Source organism: Chelonia mydas, chromosome 4 (assembly GCF_015237465.2).
Source record: "Chelonia mydas isolate rCheMyd1 chromosome 4, rCheMyd1.pri.v2, whole genome shotgun sequence".
Classification (NCBI taxonomy): Eukaryota; Metazoa; Chordata; order Testudines; family Cheloniidae; genus Chelonia; species Chelonia mydas.
Window position 1 is genome coordinate 18,378,463 of NC_057852.1, and position 22,867 is coordinate 18,401,329.

The window sequence follows — 22,867 nt, forward strand, 5'->3', positions numbered from 1 at the left end:
AGTTAAGCACTGTTTTTTTTGGCTATTAAATCACCATGACACTCCCAGTTTATAGTAAAGCACAGCGTAGGCATTGTACCATTATCAAAAAACAGCATTTTGTGTAACATGCCATAAGCCACAAGATACTCACTCCCTCTTTGATTTTTGCACACATTTTTATTTGTACATTTGCTCACACATGCTGTCAAACAATTAAAGTAACTGCATCTATTTTTCTCATCCCAGAAATATGAAGCTTTAAAAACCTGTACTATACTCTAAAAACCTCTGTGAGTTTTCATTCTTAGAAGTGCTTCTTTTCTTTCAAACTCCGAGTGCTGGGATTGTTATGAATTAGTCACAATTCTCTTTATATGTCATTAAAGCAATATATGTGTCAAGTTTTGTTTCTAAACGTACTAAAGTTGTGTTTCATTTAATCCACTAATTGGTTTATGATCAAAAAGTCCTCCAGGTTGTATCATAAATCACACATGTTCATGAGTACTATATTCTGTATTTGAACCTCTACTTTAGTTGACAGATCTGAAAAATGACACAGTACATGACTGCCCAGTGACTGTCCATGTTTGGATGGTGAAATGATCAAATTATTCCAGCTAATAAACCCTTTCTGATCTATTCTGATGGTATTATGCATCTTAATATGTCTGTTCATCTCAAGTGAATGGTATTAGATTATGTCTCCTTTTAGGAGCTCTTCTAACAATCATACAGAAAAGGTGAATGTAGGAAGCTGCTCTTTCACAACAAAGCCCCATACCAACAGAGCTGAAGTTCATCTTCTTGTACATATGCACTACCCATATCTGCTTAATCCATCTGTGACCAGAATGATGAGGGAATGGTAGCACCAAGCATCCCCATAAGCCCTTCATCTTCCAGTAGCTTCCTTAAGTCTTCCTCCCAGTAGCTTTCCATATATCTAATTGCTTTGATGGACTAGACTACTATCATTATTGTTTATGGTGGCTAGCCCAATGAATTTGTTGCAACACCAGCATAATGCATAGTGGGATGGGCACCAGGATGTTGGAGGGCCTCTGGAGTGGTCTCATCGTTTTCAACGTCCGATTCTCCACTTCTTTTCTTCTTATGGAACTATTTACAGCTGAGCAAAGTGAGTGTAAAAATGTGAAATGCTACACTCACTTTACATCGGTGTAAATGACTCCACAATGGTCTTGTCTTCACTAGGAAAGAGACATTTTAACACGTTAACTAACACATTAAACTCCTAGTGAAGACAAGGTGATCATAATTTTAACCTACGTTAGCTGGTTCAGATAACCCTTAGGCTCCCCCCTATGGTTTACCTGGACCAGTTAAATGGGTTAAAACTACCACAGCCTGAACAGATTTTCAGGGAGTGTTTAGACTGTAACCACCTGGAGTTACAGTACAATCAATTAACCCAAGGTAAAAATTCTAAGATAGACGTAGCCATAGCCTGTGTGTGCACATGTGAGGAGCTGAGCTAGAGCCAGCCATCAGTTAGGTACCTATTCTGTTTCTGAGTAGCAGCCATGTTAGTCTGTATCCGCAAAAAGAAAAGGAGTACTTGTGGCACCTTAGAGACTGTTAGTCTCTAAGGTGCCACAAGTACTCCTTTTCTTTATTCTGTTTCTATCTGACTAGCTGGGTTTGGCAAGGGCCCAACGGACGTGCCTCAAACATCACAGGCTAGAAAGCGCCCACGGGAGAGGGAGAAATGACAAATTCTGAGGGTGGGGGCAACGGCTGACCGTCTCCGCTGCATTGCCAGGGTTACAACATCCATGCAGCTGTGAGGCAGGTCAGAGCCCTGCGTGGGCAACGGAGGAGCCTGCTGAGAGAATAAAGGTGGGAGCCAAGAGCAATGACACAGAGTGACCTCCCTGAGCCCAAGGCCTGGAGGGAGTGCGGGGCAGCCTGGAAAGAGACAGCAGGCAGCAGGAGCTCACCAAACACTCCCTCCCCATCGCCTCCCTACATGCCCCTCCCTCTCCCTACTTAATATCCACCTACCAACCCAGCCCCTCCCACACATCCCTCCCCTCTTGCTCCCCAGGATTCCCTGCACATCCCTCCCCTCCTCCCACCCAAATCCGTCCCCGCACATCCCTCCCCTCCTGCCCCACCCATCCACATCCCTCCCCACCAGCGATTTCCCTACACCACCCCTGAATTCTCCCAACACCCCTCCCCCCCAGTTTTGTGAACTAGTCTCATGCAGTGTTGCCACTTTAGTGATTGTTTGGAAATTTGAATTGAAATTGAAACATTAATATACACTTTAAAAGCATATAAAGTATATGATAAAATACATGTATCTGAAAAAGTATAATAGATTTGAAAAGTATGAACACAGACTAGCTTCCTTATACAGCTTTTGTTTTTTTTGGTCTGTCAGTGCATTAATTTCAGTGATGTTGGCCAACCTAATAATTTCAAATTATGATTTGTAAGCAAAGTCTAAAGGAGCTCTCCCTGACAGCTAGTGATGAGCTGGGGACTGGGGGGAAAGGCTTCAGGACCAGATTGTATTTACATTCACACCTCATCTACCTAGGTATCCAGCAAACAGAGCTGTGTTGCCCAAGTGATAGATTTTGGCTGGGGTTAGGTTACAAATCACTTGAATGTGGGGGGTAATGAAATGTTGTTTTTAATTGTATGAGTAAAGAGCAGCAGAACTGTCCTTAGCCTGTGCTGATTGAGGGCATCAAAAGAGAGGGTGGGGACAGGTGTTTTGCTTGATGCTCTGCCTGAGTCACACGTACTATTTGACCTGCCCCTCTCCACTGTTTAAAGACAGAGCTGATTAGGCTTCATAGAGTGTCTTTTGGTTTGTTAAGTGACCACTAGAGCTGAAATCTCTGATAATCAGGTCTAAGTGCTTAGACCTGCTGTGGGACAGTGTTTCTGTGGAAGAGATGGCCCAGTCTGCACTAGCACCGCGATTTCCCCCACCCCGAAGAGCTGAAATCACTGAGAGTCGGGTAGAACCGCGAGAGACCGACTCACAGAGGTCACAGTGGCAGGTGGCAGCAGGTGACAGTGCAGGGCTATTGGGGCAGAGCAATGGAGTGAACGGTGGCATGACAAACAGCGGCCAGAGCATTGGACTTAGGGTGACCAGATGTCCTGAGTTTATAGGGACAGTCCTGATTTTTGGGTCTTTTTCTTATATAAGCTCCTATTACCCCCCACCCCCGTCCCGATTTTTCACACTTGCTTTCTGGTCACCCTAATTGGACTATGTTTTAGTGACCTTTCTCCAGAAGCTATATTTGTGACTGGGAAATGTATATAAATATATGTTTCCAAGTAGGCCAAGATTTTAAAAATGCATTATTTGACAAGATCATTATCTCACATCATCGCTATCTCAAGAGGTCATTATCTTGGGGAGTTTCTGTACTAAACTTTTTTATTATTATAATTATTTTTTATGTAAGAATGGCTATATGGGGTCAGATCAATGGTCCATCTATCCCTGTATCCTGTCTTCTGACAGTGACTGTTCCAGGTGCTTCAGAGGGAATGAACAGAACAAGGAATCATCGATTGATCCATCCCCTGTCGTTCACTCCCAGCTTCTGGCGAACATAGGCTAGGGACATTCAGATCATGATGTTACATCCCTGCCCATCCTGGCTAATAGCCATTGATGGGCCTATCCTCCATGAACTTATCTAGTTCTTTTTTGAACCCTGTTATAATTTTGGCCTTCACAACATCCCTGGCAAAAAGTTCCACGGGTGACTGTGCGTTGTGTGAAGAAATACTTCCTTTTGTTAGTTTTAAACTTACTGCCTATTAATTTCATTAGGTGACCCCTGGTTCTTGTGTTAAGTGAAGGGGTAAATAACACTTCTTTATTCATTTTCTCCTCACCAATCAAGATTTTATAAGACTCTATTATATCCACTCTTAGTCGTCTCTTTTCCAAGCTGAAAAGGCCCAGTCTTCTCTCCACATATGGAATCTGTTCCATACCTCTAATCATTTTTGTTGCCCTTCTCTGTACCTTTTTCAATTCCAACAGATTTTTTTGAGATGGGGTGACCATAACTACACGCAGTATTTAAGATGTGGGCATGACATGGATTTATATAGTAAAAAGTGGAGGAGCTGGGTTTGCCAGACTGATCAACTAAGCCGATACTGACAACCTACATGACAAGGCTGCAAAACACCATGCCTCTGGACTGCGTCAACATGCAGAAAGCCTTATAAGTCAGTCACTGTCAAAGCCAATTTTAGAAGAACTTAATGAGGCTGTTAAGAATGCTGGAGACACAACTCAGTTTATGTGAGCCAACATGGCTATTGCATCATACTTTCTATTTAAGCAAGAGATACCACACACTACAAACTAGAGTCCTATGTTAAGTGCATTGTCACTTGTTAATCCTGAAGTTGGACACTGGTTCCGAACAAGACTGGCAAATGCTCACTATCTTTCTGAAAAAACTCAGCTGACTCTTTTGAAACATATGGCGCAACAGTGAAAGACTCAGGAGTTGAAAAAGTGAAGAATTCTCTCACTATATTCAAAATATGTGCATACATGGCTGACAAATACACCAATGCAAATAGGCATCAAGTATTAAGTCGTTACGTATGTTATCTTGATGTCCATGGTAGGCCAGTAGATGCATTCTAGATATTCAGGTTATAGAAGACACATCAGCTGCATCTGTGACATCTTAGAAGAGTTAAATGCTTGTAAATTGAACCCCAAACAGATGGCTGCTTGTGCATTTGATGCTACAAACTTCTCTGGAAGACATAGTGGAGTACAAGAGAAAAGTGTAACCCTAATCTTTCCTATACACACTGTTGAGGCCATCTACTCCAGCTAGCAGTAGTACAAGCTGCAGAATCTTCAAAAGACATTAAAAAGCCACAAATTTAATGGCTTTTTTATACTCTTTTTTCAGCAAGTGTCCAAAAGGACTGAACATTTTGGAAACAAATAGAAGATACACTGGGACTGAAGTTCAAATGAGTCCAACCTGGGAAAACCTGCTGGCTTTCTCATGAGTGATTTTTGGCAGTTGTCTTAAAATTACTGCAACTGTTATTACTGGCTTTAGAAAGTATCCACCAAGATAGGACAGATCTAAGTAGTGAGGCTGGTGGACTACTTTTGTTACTAAGTTCAGAGAAGACTATCGTCATTCTCTCTCTTGTAAGTCTACTGCTGAACCACTTAGGTCATTAAACGATGTAATCCAGGCATCTGCTACAACAGTAGTAGATCTTTGTCCAGAAATAGAAGCTATCCTTGGATGAATCAGAGATATCCATTGAAAATGTACTGGAAGAAGCAAAGACTTCAGTCCAGAAGCTGACTAATGAACATACTTATATTGACTCCATAAGTGAAGAGGATAAGAAGTGTTTGTTAAGCCAGCTGAAAAAGTACAAAGACTTGATTCTTACAAATCTACAATAGAGATTTCTGATTCTATTCAACCTCCGTGTAGCTTTTACAGATGCCTGTCTCATAAAACACCTACAGTTGAGTGGAGTGAGGCACTACCAGCAATGGGGCTCCCATTTGATCAGGACAGACTAGAGAATTTTGAACACACAATGGAATACCATACAATGAATGAATGAAGATTTAACTTCAACTTCTTTATCATTACTAGTGGTTCGACTCAATCTTTGTGCTATGTTTCCTGGGATGAACGTAGGAATTCATCTCTTGCTAATCCCAGTCGCAATAGCTACAACTGAGCATATTTTTTCCTCATTTAATAGAATTTTGTGTTCTGAAAGAAGTCGCTTTCTGCCTGGTCATGAGCATATCATGAAGGACTGGAAGTAAAGGACACACAAGAAGACACCAAAGAGTGCAAAATTACAACAAGAAACCAAGACTGATGTAGATGTAGTGCTTCAAAGTAGGCTTGAGTAGCCAACTTTAATTTTTGTGACGGTTTTAAAACAGGAGTTAAATCTAATAAAATGGTCGTGAAACATTTTTCAGTTTTTACTATGGTGCCATACAGCCCACCTTTGCCCTCACAGTCTCAGCCCTCATCAGCCCTCACCCGCTCCCCCCGAATATTCCAACACCCCCCCTAATTTCAATTCCTGGGTAAAACACTGCTCCCCCGCACATCCCTTCCCTCCTTCCCCCCTATCCCTCCCTGAACATCCCTCCCCTTCTGCTCCCCACAACCCTCCCCCCACATCCCTTCCCTCCTGCCCCCCCACCACATCCCTCCCTGCACATCCCTTCCCTCCTGCCCCCCCCCCACATCCCTCCCTGCACATCCCTTCCCTCCTCCCCACTACCACTCCCTGCACATCACTCCCCTTCTGCTCCCCACAACCCTCCCCCCCCCACATCCCTTCCCTCCTGCCCCCTCACCCACAACCCTCCCCCCACATCCCTTCCCTCCTCTCCCCCCCCACATCCCCTCTCCGGCAGGTCAGGGACATTCTATTCCCGCCCTCCCCCCACGTTCTAAACGGCCAGACCGGGCGCGCGGAGCGAGAGCGGGGCGGGCCCGGCACTATGACGAGCCTCAGCTACAGCTGCATTGCCAACGGGCGCACCCTGCTCGCCGAGCTCAGCCTGCGGGGGGGCTGCTTCCGGGTACAGACCGCCCCGCGGGAACAGCGCGCCAGCCGCTTTGGGGACCGCGCTGACCCGGGGCCTGCTCTGTGGCTTGGCTTCTGTAAGGGACCAAATCCCTGTCAATGCGGAGGACAGCGAGCGATCAGCTGGGCCCCGGGGTATTTGTAATGGGGGGCAATCACCCCTCACACACAATCTCTCTCACACGTACATACACGGAGAAATCCCTCACACAGATCCACCTCACACACGCACACAAATCTCTCTCACACGTACATACACAGAGAAATCCCTCACACAGACCCACCTCACACACGCGCACAGTCTCTCTCACATGTACATACACAGAGAAATCCTTCACATAGACCCACCTCACACACGCACACAGTCTCTCTCACATGTACATACACAGAGAAATCCCTCACGCAGACCCACCTCACACAAATCTCTCTCACACGTACATACACAGAAATCCCTCACACAGACTCACCTCACACACGCACACAAATCTCTCTCACATGTACATACACAGAGAAATCCCTCACATAGACCCACCTCACACACGCACACAAATCTCTCTCACACGTACATACACAGAGAAATCCCTCACGCAGACCCACCTCACACAAATCTCTCTCACACGTACATACACAGAAATCCCTCACACAGACCCACCTCACACACGCACACAAATCTCTCTCACACGTACATAACAGAGAAATCCCTCACATAGACCCACCTCACACACGCACACAAATCTCTCTCACACGTACATACACAGAGAAATCCCTCACGCAGACCCACCTCACACAAATCTCTCTCACACGTACATACACAGAAATCCCTCACACAGACCCACCTCACACGCATACAAATCTCTCTCACACGTACATACACAGAGAAATCCCTCACGCAGACCCACCTCACATAAATCTCTCTCACACGTACATACACAGAAATCCCTCACACAGACCCACCTCACACGCATACAAATCTCTCTCACACGTACATACACAGAGAAATCCCTCACGCAGACCTACCTCACATAAATCTCTCTCACACGTACATACACAGAAATCTCTCACACAGACCCACCTCACACACATGCACACAAATCTCTCTCACACGTACATACACAGAGAAATCCCTCACGCAGACCCACCTCACACAAATCTCTCTCACACATACATACACAGAAATCCCTCACACAGACCCACCTCACACACAAAGGGAGAAGCACCCCCCAGAAATCTCACTCACACACAAATCTCTCTCATACACATAACAGACAAACTCTCTCTCTCTCTCACACACACACACACACACAGAAATTCACATGCACAGAGAAGATCTCTAACCCAAACACAAATCTCACCCACAAATCTCTCATACACACACACAAGTCTCTCACTCACACATGGACACACACCAATCTCTCACAAACAAACTCAAATGAAATGACAGGTTTCAGAGTAACAGCCGTGTTAGTCTGTATTCGTAAAAAGAAAAGGAGTACTTGTGGCACCTTAGAGACTAACAAGTTTATTTGAGCATGAGCTTTCGTGAGCTACAGCTCACTTCATCGGATGCATAGCATATCGTGGAATCTGCAGTTTCCACGATATGCTATGCATCCGATGAAGTGAGCTGTAGCTCACGAAAGCTCATGCTCAAATAAACTGGTTAGTCTCTAAGGTGCCACAAGTACTCCTTTTCTTTTTTCAAATGAAATGCTCTCTTCTTAGACTACAGAGCACTCAGGGATGTCCCAGTCCCAGGGAAGGCATTTCCCTCACCACTTCATATTTTTACCTGGTTCCTGGCCATGATCGCTCTTTACTGACTACAGGATCAATGCAACAGGCTTTGCCAGCACCTTGCAGAATCGTGCCATGTCTAGGACTTGGTGTTTGCTCTGCAACGTGAAAATATTTGTCTGGCTTCCCTCCTTGCAAATAGTTCATGTCATCAGACTGGTATTATGTAAAGTGCCCATTGCACCAGATCCAGAAGCAGAAGGGAATGTCAGAAAACTTGAAATGAAAAAAATATTACTTGTATCAGAGTTTAATGTTTGACAGAGGGTACAAGCAAGTGTTGCTTTATTCAAATAGCAACGTTGCATCAGGCAGTTAACTAAGCCCTGGGTTGAGATTTACAAATGCTCAGCAAGCACAATTAGGGCCAGATTTAAAAACAAAAAACAAAAAAAAACAGCACCCAGCAGCTCCCACTGGCACACTTTGAGTGTTGTACCTTTTTTTTTTTTAATCTGGCCCATAAATGTTATTTAAATGGTGAACAAAAAACAGAGCTAACATTACTCATATAAGCCATTAATCAGGAGCAGAACAATTTGAAAGAAAAATATTGTTGCAGTGTTTCCTAGAAGTGCTGTTTTATTTGCGATCACCATGCAGCTATGGTTTTTCAGTTTATAATCTTTATGACCGAACCAGTTACAGTTTATGGCACTGTAAAAAGCAGTGGATCTTAAAGAAACAAAAAAACAAAAAAAAAACTTTCTGCTGCAAACTTCAGTTACCTTGTATATTTCATTTACAAAGACTAAGTAAATAGGAATCACACTGCTAATTGTGCTGTCAGTTTGGGATACCCAGTTGTCTCTTTTTTCCACTATAGCCCCTGTGCTAGAAATGCCAGATCATATGAAATCTTGATTTTAGAATATCAAGCTGATTCCTCCCACATCCTAAAACATGATGCTTTAGAACCCAATCATTGTTATTGGAGTCCAGTTGTTTCATTCAGCAGTTCTGATAACAATATTCAGCAAATATATACATATACATATATCAATTTTAGAGAGGTTTCTGCTATGTATAAGCTTGATGCCTTTGTGACGATATAGATATGGAGCTATAGCGATATCCATCCAGTTTATACTATACATTTTGGGGTAGTTTTGTGATATGTACAACCTCCATAGTAGTCACAAAGGCATCAAGCTTATTCGCTGCAGAAACAAAGTTTAGGGAGTACTCCACTTTTTTGTTCTTTTATTGAAACAGCTCTTTGTTTCGAAGCAATAAACATGCTTAATTAAACTTCATTCAGCTATAATACCTTTTAAGTATAAACCCTCATTCAGAAATGTGCTGTTTCAACCTGCTGCTAAATATTGCTGATATTTATAAACATTACATTCATTTCTCGTGAACAAAAGACTAATTCTCAGTAGTTTAATTTTAGGATGCTGCTTCATCAGTGGTAAATTTAGTTCTTCACAAAGGCTTGAAAAAAACCACAGCTCACATTGGAAGGTAAAGCCTTGGTTGCAACTTGGGTTTTTAAAAACAGGTCAAATTCTTTGCTGTAGAACTGACTGCTGCAGAGTGAGGATTTTAGATAATAGAGGTTCAAGTGTAATCTTCCAACATAAGTTTAAAAAAAAAAAAAGATACTGGTCTTATTTCATGCCACTCATTTTATAATTACCCTAATGGAGTCATTACAAAGACACATACACTTGATGTGATTAGCAGTCTCTGCTCAAGAGGGAGCTAGACGTGAAATGAAAATTTTTGTAATCTACAGGGAGATGCACTGTGTGAACTTGTTCAACACCTATGTCATACTATACTGCCTCTAGCCGTAACTGTTAGCTCTTCACTTTCCTCTGCACTAAATTTACACAAATCCACTTAAAATTTGGTTTTCTTTGATATGTAATTATTAAAACTCCATCTCAAGTGGGATATAAAGGAGTTTCTACTGTATGTAAAATACCAAGTCATCCAGAAGCACTTTTGTAATATTGTAGAGTTTATTCAAGTCTTTATGGTTTTGCTTTGGAAGAGCATATTGTTTTATTGTTCAGTTCAGCGATGCTGATTGTAAATGCTTAATTACATTCCTTTTCTTTCACTGATTTTGGCTCATTAGTATATGACACAAGTTAGAAGTTTAAATAATAATACTCATTCTATTAATATATCTTTTCTAAGCTTTGTGTACCATGCCCTGCTTGTTAATGGGATTACGTACCTATGTGCTACAAACAACACCATAGACAGCACAGGACCATTTGCCTTTCTTAAAGAGGTAAGAAAAATTTCTTTTCAGAATATGTTGATGCAAGTTTAATCAAATCCATTGACTTACTAATGTTTTGCAATGTTCTACTCTTGCCCTTTGGTCTACAGTGGTTATTACATGCTCTGTAAGATCAATGCTTGTCAGTCTTCTTCAGCTTTATAAAATAGAAGTATTGCTTCATGTAATGCATTTGTTTAACATCCCTGCCCCTGCGCTTCAAAGGCCTTGCTTGTGTTATAGAAATACTATTAGGTGCCCTACAGTACCAGCTTTAGGTTTAAAAGAGTCTCTTTTTTCCTCTCGTGATACCATCATCATAGTAAATGTGTGTCCGTACCTTCTAATTAAAAAGGGGAATGGGCAATGCTGGTGTGCTAGGTATAAAGGGAGATTTAGCCCTTATGGCACTATGGCAGCACAAGAAATGTACCAGTGCATTTGTAACACTGAAAGGCACCCTAGCATGTATTCAGTAGGTCCAATGTACCGTATGTTGCATTTTGCCTTATTAAAATTTCACTGTTTTCAGCTTGCCAGCATGCACTGGCAGGCCTAGAATTAAAATAATGTTCTTTTCAAAAAAGTAAAGCTTGTTTGGTCTCTTCTCCTACAATTACTGCTTTCCTCTATGACCGTCAGTTCTTTTTTCTCTCTCCTCTCCACCCTGCCTTGCTATCTTCGGCTATGAAGGATAAGGACAAATTTCAGTATGCTTTCCTGCTCCTTCTCATACCTATGTTATTGTGTTCTGTTTAGGTTTCTACGCCTTGCCCGTCACCATGGCATGACATGGCTACTCTTCCCTTATCTTCAGCTTTGTGTTTTTAAGTGCAGCAAATGGGTTCGCTGTAGCAATGCATCCACATAAGTGACAGTTGTATAGTAGATACAAAATATTAGATATTTTCTACACACTGATGTCTTTAAGCTTCTGCAGAAATATTGTGGCTATACACATCCATGCATTCGTGCAGCCTAATGTTCTTTAGCTATGCAAGTTTGCATATAGGGGTCATGCTGGCTATTTACATTTTTAGGGCATCTAACAGATTTTAGCCTGAATTTAAGAAGTTAATGTGACATTTTATTTTAGCTATGTCAAGAAACTTCCTTCATTAATTTCTCCAGATTTGCAAGGCTTTCATTGGTAGCCCCTTGATATCGCAAGTGACGTTTGCTCATCCTTTTGAATTCAATGCAGATTTTCAACAGGTGCTGGGGAAATATATGGTAGGTAATTCTCAAAACTATAAAATCAAGTTTACGTCTATGGCTGCTACACAATGTTAGAGAAAGGACCTTGTGTAGTCTACCTTGGCAGAGCACATGCAAGGGAAAAAAGAAATTCACAAACATTTATTTAGGGATCTGCTCTCAATAAAAGAATTATTGTCTTTCTTTTCCAGAACAGTAAGTTATTGTGTTTTTATATATATATTTCTTGTCTAGAAAATCTAGTTAATATTTAACTAGAACTTTAAACAGTCCTTTTCCACTGCGTCATCTGATCACACACACACATCTTACAAAGAGCAGAGGAAGAGAGAGAGAGGGAGAGATGTGTGCATGGTAAGTATTTAAAATGTAATCTTTGATCTTTTAGGTGTGTTTTGAGTAAAACAGAATTACCCTATGATCAATGTAGTAAAAAGTTTAAATTATTGGGACAAGAAACTATTAGAAGGTTTTTAAATCAGCATTGCACTGCAGTCAAGAGGGGGGTTTGATCAGTAACACCTTAGTGAAAGAATCAGTCACCGCAACTGAGAATCTGTTATTACTTTCAAGGGAGATTAATTGTACCCAGCATGCTTAGAAATAGATTCCCTCCTACTGTATTGTTCAGGTAGCATTTTGGAAATTGCACTCTTCCCCCTGCCCATAAAGAAACTCCTATTAATTTGTTAGGTTTCAGAGTAGCAGCTGTGTCAGTCTGTATCTGCAAAAAGAACAGGAGTACTTGTGGCACCTTAGAGACTAACAAATTTATTAGACAGGTTTCAGAGTAACAGCCGTGTTAGTCTGTATTCGCAAAAAGAAAGGAAGACTTGTGGCACCTTAGAGACTAACCAATTTATTTGAGCATGAGCTTTCGTGAGCTACAGCTCACTTCATCGGATGCATACTGTGGAAATTACCACTATACATACAGACACCATAAACAATAGCTCCTCCCACCCCACTCTCCTGCTGGTAATAGTAATTTATTAGAGCATAAGCTTTCGTGGGCTACAGCGCACTTCATCGGATGCATAGAATGGAACATATAGTAAGAAGATAGATTGTATATATATATATATATATATATATATATATATACACACACACACACACACAAGGAAGTTGGAAGTTTCCATACAAATTGTGAGAGGCTAATTAGTTAAGATGAGCTATTATCAGCAGGAGAAAAAAAACTTTTGTAGTGATAATCAAGATGGGCCATTTAGACAATTGACAAAACGTGTGAGGATACTTAACTTAAGGAAATAGATTCAATATGTGTAATGACCCAGCCACTCCCAGTCTCTGTTCAAACCCAAGTTAATGGTATCTAGTTCGCATATTAATTCAAGCTCAGCAGTTTCTTGTTGGAGTCTGTTTTTGAAGCTTTTCTGTTGCAAATTTGCCACCCTTAAATCTTTTACTGAGTTTGTTAGAGTTTTCTAAATATAGAGAGTTTATCAAGTACTGTACAGTTCCTAAATGTACTTGAGGAAATATTTTTTTAGTACCTGAATGCATGAAGATACAGTGTGGAGTTTATACTGTTATTACAAAGTCTCATATTTTATTTGGTGTCAAATTTATCAAATTTTCAGCACTGTGGGCCAGATTGTCATCTCTGCAGGTAAAAACTAGCAGAGGACTTGAAATTCTGGAATTCCCACTCAGAGTTTCCTCGTTAGCATTCCATTACTAGGGGGCCCTTCAAACCTATGGATTCCCCGTGTTCTTTACAGAGGTCCTTAAGGTATGTGTATTGCTTCTCAGCCTTGGCCCCTAGATTCCATGGCAGGAAGGCTTCCTACCTGCCTCCACCCCCAAAAGCACTTTGAAATCCTCAGATAGACTGCACTGTAAGTGTAATATATAAACGGGGATGGGGCGCTGCACACGGTAGTGATGAGATCAGCATTAGTTTATACAATGTTATAGATGGTATCTTACCGCCTCATAACCTTCCCATAAGCCCATTGAGTGATTGCCACACAGATAGAGGAGAAAGTGCTTTCCATCCCCTCTTCCATATGCAACGTGCACTGGACCTTGGTCCCCTCCATTCTAGGAAGCAGACAGGACAATCTAGCCCATTATTTTCATCATTCAAAAACCCTGCTGATTAACAACAGGATTTACATTTTTTTATTCAAAACTAATATTGCCTGCAAGCATGCAGAATAGGTTTACATTCTGAGAACTTAGGCATGCAAATATAGGTTGGTATGAAGTAGGAAACAGGTTATATTGCCAACTATCAGTATGTTTATTGCATTACTCGAAAAAGCACTGGGAGCCCTCTAGTGGCCAAAGTTAAAGTGTCACAGTCCTGCAGATATTCACATGCCTAACTTTAAAAGCATCAGTAGCCCTGTTGATTTAAATGCAACTTCTCACATGCGTAAAGTTAAGCACATGCCCAAGGTCCCAATCCTGCAATTAACGCTATGCAATCAAACTCCTGTTCCTCCACAAATTCCCTAGGAAATCAGTGGGGTTCCACTAGGGTTGCCAGTTTTGGTTGGACGTATTCCTGGAGGTTCATCACATTACAATCTTTAATTAAAGATTAATCTGTAATTCCTGGAGACTCCAGGACAATCCTGGAGGGTTGGCAACCTTTGGCTCCACACAAGTACAAGGATCTACCCATAAAGAGTGTTTTGCAGGCTTTGGGCCTAAATTTCCATTCTGCTTAAAATAACCATCAAGCCAGAGCCAAAAAGACAAACGGTAGAAATCAAAAGCTTTCATGCTGTTCATAATGATCATTCAAATATCACCCCAAAAGAGAAAGCAACCATTTTATGCATGGAATATTTTGAATCAGAAGGATCTCTCTCTGAACTCTCTGAAGAGGTCCATTCTAAAACTTGTTGGATGAAAAAAGCTAAATCTTGTAGTACAGTCATATTAATGGCTTACTTCTTCCATGTGATTACAATTAAATTAATATAGGAATCAAACTAAAATCCATTAAATATCAGAATATATGGCTTCTCAAATGTCTCCTATAACAACAAGATAGGGTGGCTCCCTGCCTGAACATTGCTCTCTAGCAGACTGTTTGGAGCACTGTTCACTACTACAAGCTTTTCTTACGGAGATGAACTGGCACACAAAATCCTCCTACCTTACTGCAGAGAGAGAAAAAAATCCTATTCTTTCAACAAGACCTGGAGAAACAACCAAGCCCTGTGGTCAGGGTGTGGTTGGTACTGGAATTCTGGGTAAGCCTTCCCTCAGGGACAAGGGCTTGTTGACCCATCTTTTTATATGGGGAGGTGTCTAAAGTAAAACTAAAAGCAATGCTTTGCCAAACATGTATTTGAACCTCCTTATTCTCTGGAGAAGAGGGAAATATTAAAGGTTTAGCGTTGGAAAACATTGATGTCTTATTCCTTTGGTGCAAGTAGTAGATGTAACTGGTAATATAGTCACATGGAGTGCAGAAATTGTCAGAAGGTTTCATTTTTTGTTTACCTTTGATCAAAAGGAAATTATGCAGCTGCAATTGTTGTTCTCAGAAAGTAGCACATAATTCCTTCTCCTCCCCTGATCTTTCCTGTAGTGTTGGGATTATGATGGTTCTTCGTTACTTTATATTTTTTTAAATAATGTCCAATGGTTGAGTCAGTTACTGGGAAGGATTAATGGCCAGTAAGTAGGGGTATGCCCCCTGCTGGTGAGGTGCTTTAGCAGTTCATCATTTGGAGCTGCTAAAATTCTGCAAGTAGTCATTTATATAAAGCTTGGAGCCCTGGGTGCGGATCTTTTAGAACTACTGTATTCCAGTCACATGGAAATTACTTTGTTTTCTAGATATTTTATTGTGTAAAGACAATGTGTGCATTATCTAAAAAGGACAGGTTTCAGAGTAACAGCCGTGTTAGTCTGTATTCGCAAAAAGAAAAGGAGTACTTGTGGCACCTTAGAGACTAACCAATTTATTTGAGCATAAGCTTTCATGAGCTACAGCTCACTTCATCGGATGCATACTGTGGAAAGTGTAGAAGATCTTTTTATACACACAAAGCATGAAAAAATACGTCCTCCCACCCCACTCTCCTGCTGGTAATAACTTATCTAAAGTGACCACTCTCCTTACAATGTGTATGATAATCAAGGTGGGCCATTTCCAGCACAAATCCAGCGTTTAACAAGAACGTCGGGGGGGGGAGGGGGTAGGAAAAAACAAGGGGAAATAGGTTACCTTGCATAATGACTTAGCCACTCCCAGTCTCTATTCAAGCCTAAGTTAATTGTATCCAATTTGCAAATGAATTCCAATTCAACAGTTTCTCGCTGGAGTCTGGATTTGAAGTTTTTTTGTTGTAATATCGCAACTTTCATGTCTGTAATCGCGTGACCAGAGAGATTGAAGTGTTCTCCGACTGGTTTATGAATGTTATAATTCTTGACATCTGATTTGTGTCCATTTATTCTTTTACGTACAGACTGTCCAGTCTGACCAATGTACATGGCGGAGGGGCATTGCTGGCACATGATGGCATATATCACATTGGTGGATGTGCAGGTGAACGAGCCTCTGATAGTGTGGCTGATGTTATTAGGCCCTGTGATGGTGTCCCCTGAATAGATATGCGGGCACAGTTGGCAACGGGCTTTGTTGCAAGGATTGGTTCCTGGGTTAGTGGTTCTGTTGTGTGGTATGTGGTTGCTGGTGAGTATTTGCTTCAGGTTGGGGAGCTGTCTGTAGGCAAGGACTGGCCTGTCTCCCAAGATTTGTGAGAGTGTTGGGTCATCCTTCAGGATAGGTTGTAGATCCTTAATAATGCGTTGGAGGGGTTTTAGTTGGGGGCTGAAGGTGACGGCTAGTGGCGTTCTGTTATTTTCTTTGTTAGGCCTGTCCTGTAGTAGGTGACTTCTGGGAACTCTTCTGGCTCTATCAATCTGTTTCCTCACTTCCGCAGGTGGGTACTGTAGTTGTAAGAATGCTTGATAGAGATCTTGTAGGTGTTTGTCTCTGTCTGAGGGGTTGGAGCAAATACGGTTGTATCGCAGGGCTTGGCTGTAGACGATGGATCGTGTGGTGTGGTCAGGGTGAAAGCTGGAGGCATGTAGGTAGGAATGGCGGTCAGTAGGTTTCCGGTATAGGGTGGTGTTTATGTGACCATCGTTTATTAGCACTGTAGTGTCCAGGAAGTGGATCTCTTGTGTGGACTGGACCGGGCTGAGGTTGATGGTGGGATGGAAATTGTTGAAATCATGGTGGAATTCCTCAAGGGCTTCTTTTCCATGGGTCCAGATGATGAAGATGACAGACATCATCTTCCTTTCCAAATGCAAACAGATGGACATCATACCGAAAGGACTGAAGGTAAAAAATCCATTACAATCTACATACCACACAGACTATGCTGACAGCTTGTGCCACACGCTCTCAAAGAAACTGCGAAATCACCTGATCAACATCCTCTACAGCAAACAGGGAAAGATTAAGAATGAGCTCTCAAAAATGGATACTCTCATAAAAAACCAACCTTCCACACAAACTTCCTTGTGGCTGGACTTTACTAAAACTAGACAAGGCATTTACAACACACACTTTGCTTCTCTACAAAAGAAAAAGGACACTAAACTTTCTAAACTACTACATGCCACAAGGGGCCACAGCAATGGTTCCCTCAACCCACCCAGCAATATTGTTAACCTATCCAACTATACTCTCAGCCCAGCAGAAGCAGCTGTCCTATCTCGGGGCCTCTCCTTCTGCCCCTCCACCCCCACGAACATGATACAGTTCTGTGGTGACCTAGAATCGTATTTTCGACGTCTCCTACTCAAGGAATATTTCCAACATACCTCTGAACAACATACCAATCCACAGAGACCTCCCTACCAACACTACAAAAAGAAGGATTCTAGGTAGACTCCTCCTGAAGGTCGAAACAGCAGACTGGACTTCTACATAGAGTGCTTCCGCCGATGTGCACGGGCTGAAATTGTGGAAAAGCAGCATCACTTGCCCCATAACCTCAGCCGTGCGGAACACAATGCCATCCACAGCCTCAGAAACAACTCTGACATCATAATCAAAAAGGCTGACAAAGGAGGTGCTGTTGTCATCATGAATAGGTCGGAATATGAACAAGAGGCTGCTCGGCAGCTCTCCAACACCACTTTCTACAAGCCATTACCCTCTGATCCCACTGAGAGTTACCAAAAGAAACTACAGCATTTGCTCAAGAAACTCCCTGAAAAAGCACAAGATCAAATCCGCACAGACACACCCCTGGAACCCCGACCTGGGATATTCTATCTACTACCCAAGATCCATAAACCTGGAAATCCTGGGCGCCCCATCATCTCAGGCATTGGCATCCTGACAGCAGGATTGTCTGGCTATGTAGACTCCCTCCTCAGGCCCTACATTACCAGCACTCCCAGCTACCTTCGAGACACCACTGACTTCCTGAGGAAACTACAATCCATCGGTGATCTTCCTGATAAAACCATCCTGGCCACTATGGATGTAGAAGCCCTCTACACCAACATTCCACACAAAGATGGACTACAAGCCGTCAAGAACACTATCCCCGATAATGTCACGGCTAACCTGGTGGCTGAACTTTGTGACTTTGTCCTTACCCATAACTATTTTACATTTGGGGACAATGTATACCTTCAGATCAGCAGCACTGCTATGGGTACCCGCATGGCCCCACAGTATGCCAACATTTTTATGGCTGACTTAGAACAATGCTTCCTCAGCTCTCGTCCCCTAATGCCCCTACTCTACTTGCGCTATATTGATGACATCTTCATCATCTGGACCCATGGAAAAGAAGCCCTTGAGGAATTCCACCATGATTTCAACAATTTCCATCCCACCATCAACCTCAGCCCGGTCCAGTCCACACAAGAGATCCACTTCCTGGACACTACAGTGCTAATAAACGATGGTCACATAAACACCACCCTATACCGGAAACCTACTGACCGCCATTCCTACCTACATGCCTCCAGCTTTCACCCTGACCACACCACACGATCCATCGTCTACAGCCAAGCCCTGCGATACAACCGTATTTGCTCCAACCCCTCAGACAGAGACAAACACCTACAAGATCTCTATCAAGCATTCTTACAACTACAATACCCACCTGCGGAAGTGAGGAAACAGATTGATAGAGCCAGAAGAGTTCCCAGAAGTCACCTACTACAGGTCAGGCCTAACAAAGAAAATAACAGAACGCCACTAGCCGTCACCTTCAGCCCCCAACTAAAACCCCTCCAACGCATTATTAAGGATCTACAACCTATCCTGAAGGATGACCCAACACTCTCACAAATCTTGGGAGACAGGCCAGTCCTTGCCTACAGACAGCTCCCCAACCTGAAGCAAATACTCACCAGCAACCACATACCACACAACAGAACCACTAACCCAGGAACCAATCCTTGCAACAAAGCCCGTTGCCAACTATGCCCGCATATCTATTCAGGGGACACCATCACAGGGCCTAATAACATCAGCCACACTATCAGAGGCTCGTTCACCTGCACATCCACCAATGTGATATATGCCATCATGTGCCAGCAATGCCCCTCTGCCATGTACATTGGTCAGACTGGACAGTCTGTACGTAAAAGAATAAATGGACACAAATCAGATGTCAAGAATTATAACATTCATAAACCAGTCGGAGAACACTTCAATCTCTCTGGTCACGCGATTACAGACATGAAAGTTGCGATATTACAACAAAAAAACTTCAAATCCAGACTCCAGCGAGAAACTGTTGAATTGGAATTCATTTGCAAATTGGATACAATTAACTTAGGCTTGAATAGAGACTGGGAGTGGCTAAGTCATTATGCAAGGTAACCTATTTCCCCTTGTTTTTTCCTACCCCCTCCCCCCCCCCCCGACGTTCTTGTTAAACCCTGGATTTGTGCTGGAAATGGCCCACCTTGATTATCATACACATTGTAAGGAGAGTGGTCACTTTAGATAAGCTATTACCAGCAGGAGAGTGGGGTGGGAGAAGGTATTTTTTCATGCTTTGTGTGTATAAAAAGATCTTCTACGCTTTCCACAGTATGCATCCAATGAAGTGAGCTGTAGCTCACGAAAACTTATGCTCAAATAAATTGGTTAGTCTCTAAGGTGCCACAAGTACTCCTTATCTAAAAAGGAGTTCATCATTTAGTTGCTCTCTTAATAAGGGCTATTATTCAACTAGCTTGGTGTGAATAGGAGTCATCAGTACATCAATATCTGATTGAGGGCTATGTTATCCCATTTTCTGAGGGTGGGGGAATATCACATAAAATCAATAGCAATAGGAATCCCTAGTGGACTTCATGGAGTGGGGTGTTTTGTTAAATCATTGACCCCTGGGTTTCTGCAATCCAGAAGGATTCAGATATACTAGACATTTTTTTAAACTAGTAAGAAAACTTACAGGGCAGAGAAGACTGAAGAGTTCTCTGAAAGTATTACCAGCCCCTCCTCTTGAAGGTGACCTGCACAGGATATTTAAACATTGTGGTTGTCTCCTTTTTTCTTCTGACAAATAAAAAGGGCCTGAAGGCTTTTTTTGTTATTAATTTAAAAAAGGAAAGGGCCATGGAATGGTGTTCTGCTTGTTTCTTACTCTTAAAAACATCTCTAGTCTTGCTGGAAGATTTAGAGGAGGTATATTGTGAACTTAATACAGTACGTTGAATCAAAGGGGCTTGCCAGTTGAACATTTAGGATATCTTTCCCTGGTTGAGCTGCCACCCCCTCCCCACCAATAACTCAAAAAAAGAAAGGGTGGTGGGGGGAGGGGCAGAATGTATCATAAAAAAGCAAAAACGGGCATGAGCACAATATCCTTTTTTCCATGGCAGGAATCCTGGATAATTGTATAAGGGGACAGGTGAGGGTGTAATTGACTAGATTTGGAAGCTCCACCCTAATTCAGTTTTTCAAAACTGGAGGGTAAATCTTCACAAGTACTGTTAATTGGAGTTATATGGCTAACAGCCTGCTCTGAGAGAGTAGGGCTCCAAAACTGGAGATTGTGTTTTGTGTTTCCAGCTGTTTTAATTACTGAAAGTTGGTAAAGTAGCATCTGTAACAAAAATCCTTACTCTCTTCTGTGCAGATGGAGTACAATAGGAAGTCAGGTGATATTACAGTTTCTACGCTGCAAATTCAAGTTGATGATGTCAAAAATGTTATGACCCAAAATATTGATAAGGTTTTGCAAAGAGAAGAAAACCTGAGTGAGCTTGTTGACAGAACAGATGATCTCCAAATAGCGGTAAATTACATGACTTCTCATTCAACTTATGTATTTAGCCAACTCCTTTATTTCTCTGCATTTGTTCTACAGCTTCCTAGCAGTCTTTGTATTAGAATAATTGTGTGGCATTTTCAAAAGTGTTCCACAAGTGCTTAGGCTTTTGAAAATTCTACTCATAGTTCCTCGGCCTAGATTCTGATCTCAGATGTATGCATGTATCATCCTAATATCCATACCTTTTAGGCACACTGCCACCAAGTCGAATCCACAGCCATGTTAGGTGAAAAGGCTACCTGTACCATGCATGGGGAGAATTAGGCAAGTCTGAATGGGATTCACACAAGCCAGCACAGCACTGGTGACGGAGCAGGGAGCCAACTAAACTAACAAACAGGAAATGCTGAGGAGCGAGGTGGGGCTTCTGAGCACATTAGTAGATTGGGCCCAGCAGGTGGATAGGTGGGGCAAGCCTAGTTTGAGGATCATGCTAGTGCTTAGGCAGCTTTGTGGATGCCCAGTGGCAGAAATTTAGGTGCCTACCAGGTTAGTCGGCAGCTGATCAGGGGTGTTAAGGATCTAAATTTTGCACTTAGGTGCCTAAATCCCTCTAGCCCTTAGTAGCTATAGGCCCAATTCTGCAACTGGATCAATGCAGGTTGACCCCTGTGCCACACACAACAGAGGGCCACCTGCATAGAGTCCGGTACAGGAACTGGGCTAGACCAAAAATTGATCTCTACTGCTAATGGAGAACTATAGAGGGGAAAGAACATGTTACAAATATCAACTGCACTGATACACCTCTATCGGAGTAGAGTGGTTACACTAAAGTATTAGCATGCTATTATGTGAAACAACTACTGCATCTTTCTAGTCAGGTTGAATATGTACAACTAAATAGTTGAGGTTTTAAAAACTCTAATATGTAAATACTGTCTAAATAGGCCCACATCGGAAGAGGTAAAAATTTAGAAGCCAGGAGCAAATTAGAGAACAACATAATAAGAGCTTAACTGAACTGTGTGCAGTAGGAGCTTCTGAAGTTCTGTAGAACTCTACCCCTAAAATCCTCAGGTAGATTATCAAGTGTTCCCCTGCTTGGCTGTTAACAGTTTATAAACATCACATCATAACAGCACTATCAGTCACGGCCCGAGACCAGGAACCTGTTTCTATCAGCATCTACAACTGTCATTTTTAAATTAATCCTTTTTATTGATGCTGTACAAGGCCTACTTCTTTTTCACCACCCCCAAGAGTCTTCTTGGGATGAAACTCCACCGGTCATAAAATAACATTTACTTTGCATCATAAGTATAAATCATCTTCTACATTCTTGAAGACATTTAACATGTGGTTTAATCTTGTGTGATGATGCTCAATAAGTCCAGTTCCTGAAACATGAACTTCATATTTGTCATTTTGTTTTCAGGCTGATACTTTCCAAAAAAACACCACAAAGATTTCCAGGAAGATGTGGTGGAAAAACGCCAAAATGATGATAATTATTGGAGTTGTTCTCATTATTATTTTAACATTTATCATTCTCCTAGCTACAGGTGTTATTCCAACATAAACTTTTGAATATTTTTTTGCCCAACATGAAAATTTTATAAAATTTTATTTAAAAATTATTCTAGAGCACAAATATTTGTTATTTTGTATATTGTTCAAGAACTACTGAACCATTAACACCTGGTTGCTTGCATTCGTTAAAGTAATAAAGTAAACTACGGTATTTTCA

General features: G+C 41.9%; 1 protein-coding gene and 1 long non-coding RNA gene across 4 annotated transcripts in view; one reads left to right on the forward strand and one right to left on the reverse strand.

The window, feature by feature from the left end:
* The window catches only part of LOC119566071, a 67,819-nt gene extending 56,612 nt beyond the window's left edge, over nt 1-11,207 (reverse strand). Inside the window, exon 1 of the long non-coding RNA XR_005225057.2 lies at nt 8,399-11,207. This is a non-coding gene — a long non-coding RNA (uncharacterized LOC119566071). The remainder of the gene's footprint in view (nt 1-8,398) is intronic.
* Nucleotides 6,496-22,867, forward strand: LOC119566072 (vesicle-associated membrane protein 7-like). 3 transcript variants are annotated; one of them, XM_043545627.1, is made up of 6 exons: nt 6,496-6,604; nt 9,800-9,870; nt 10,555-10,651; nt 11,774-11,875; nt 20,983-21,141; nt 22,556-22,867. In XM_043545627.1, exons 1-6 carry the CDS (start codon nt 6,524-6,526, stop codon nt 22,697-22,699), a joined length of 654 nt encoding a protein of 217 aa, XP_043401562.1. In that variant the 5' UTR covers nt 6,496-6,523; the 3' UTR covers nt 22,700-22,867. The 3 variants fall into 3 exon arrangements, 1 of the variants encoding a protein (XP_043401562.1); XR_006290463.1 differs by lacking the exon at nt 10,555-10,651 and adding an exon at nt 12,095-12,214 and having other exon boundaries at nt 6,505-6,686; XR_006290464.1 differs by lacking the exons at nt 9,800-9,870; nt 10,555-10,651; nt 11,774-11,875 and adding an exon at nt 12,095-12,214 and having other exon boundaries at nt 6,511-6,686.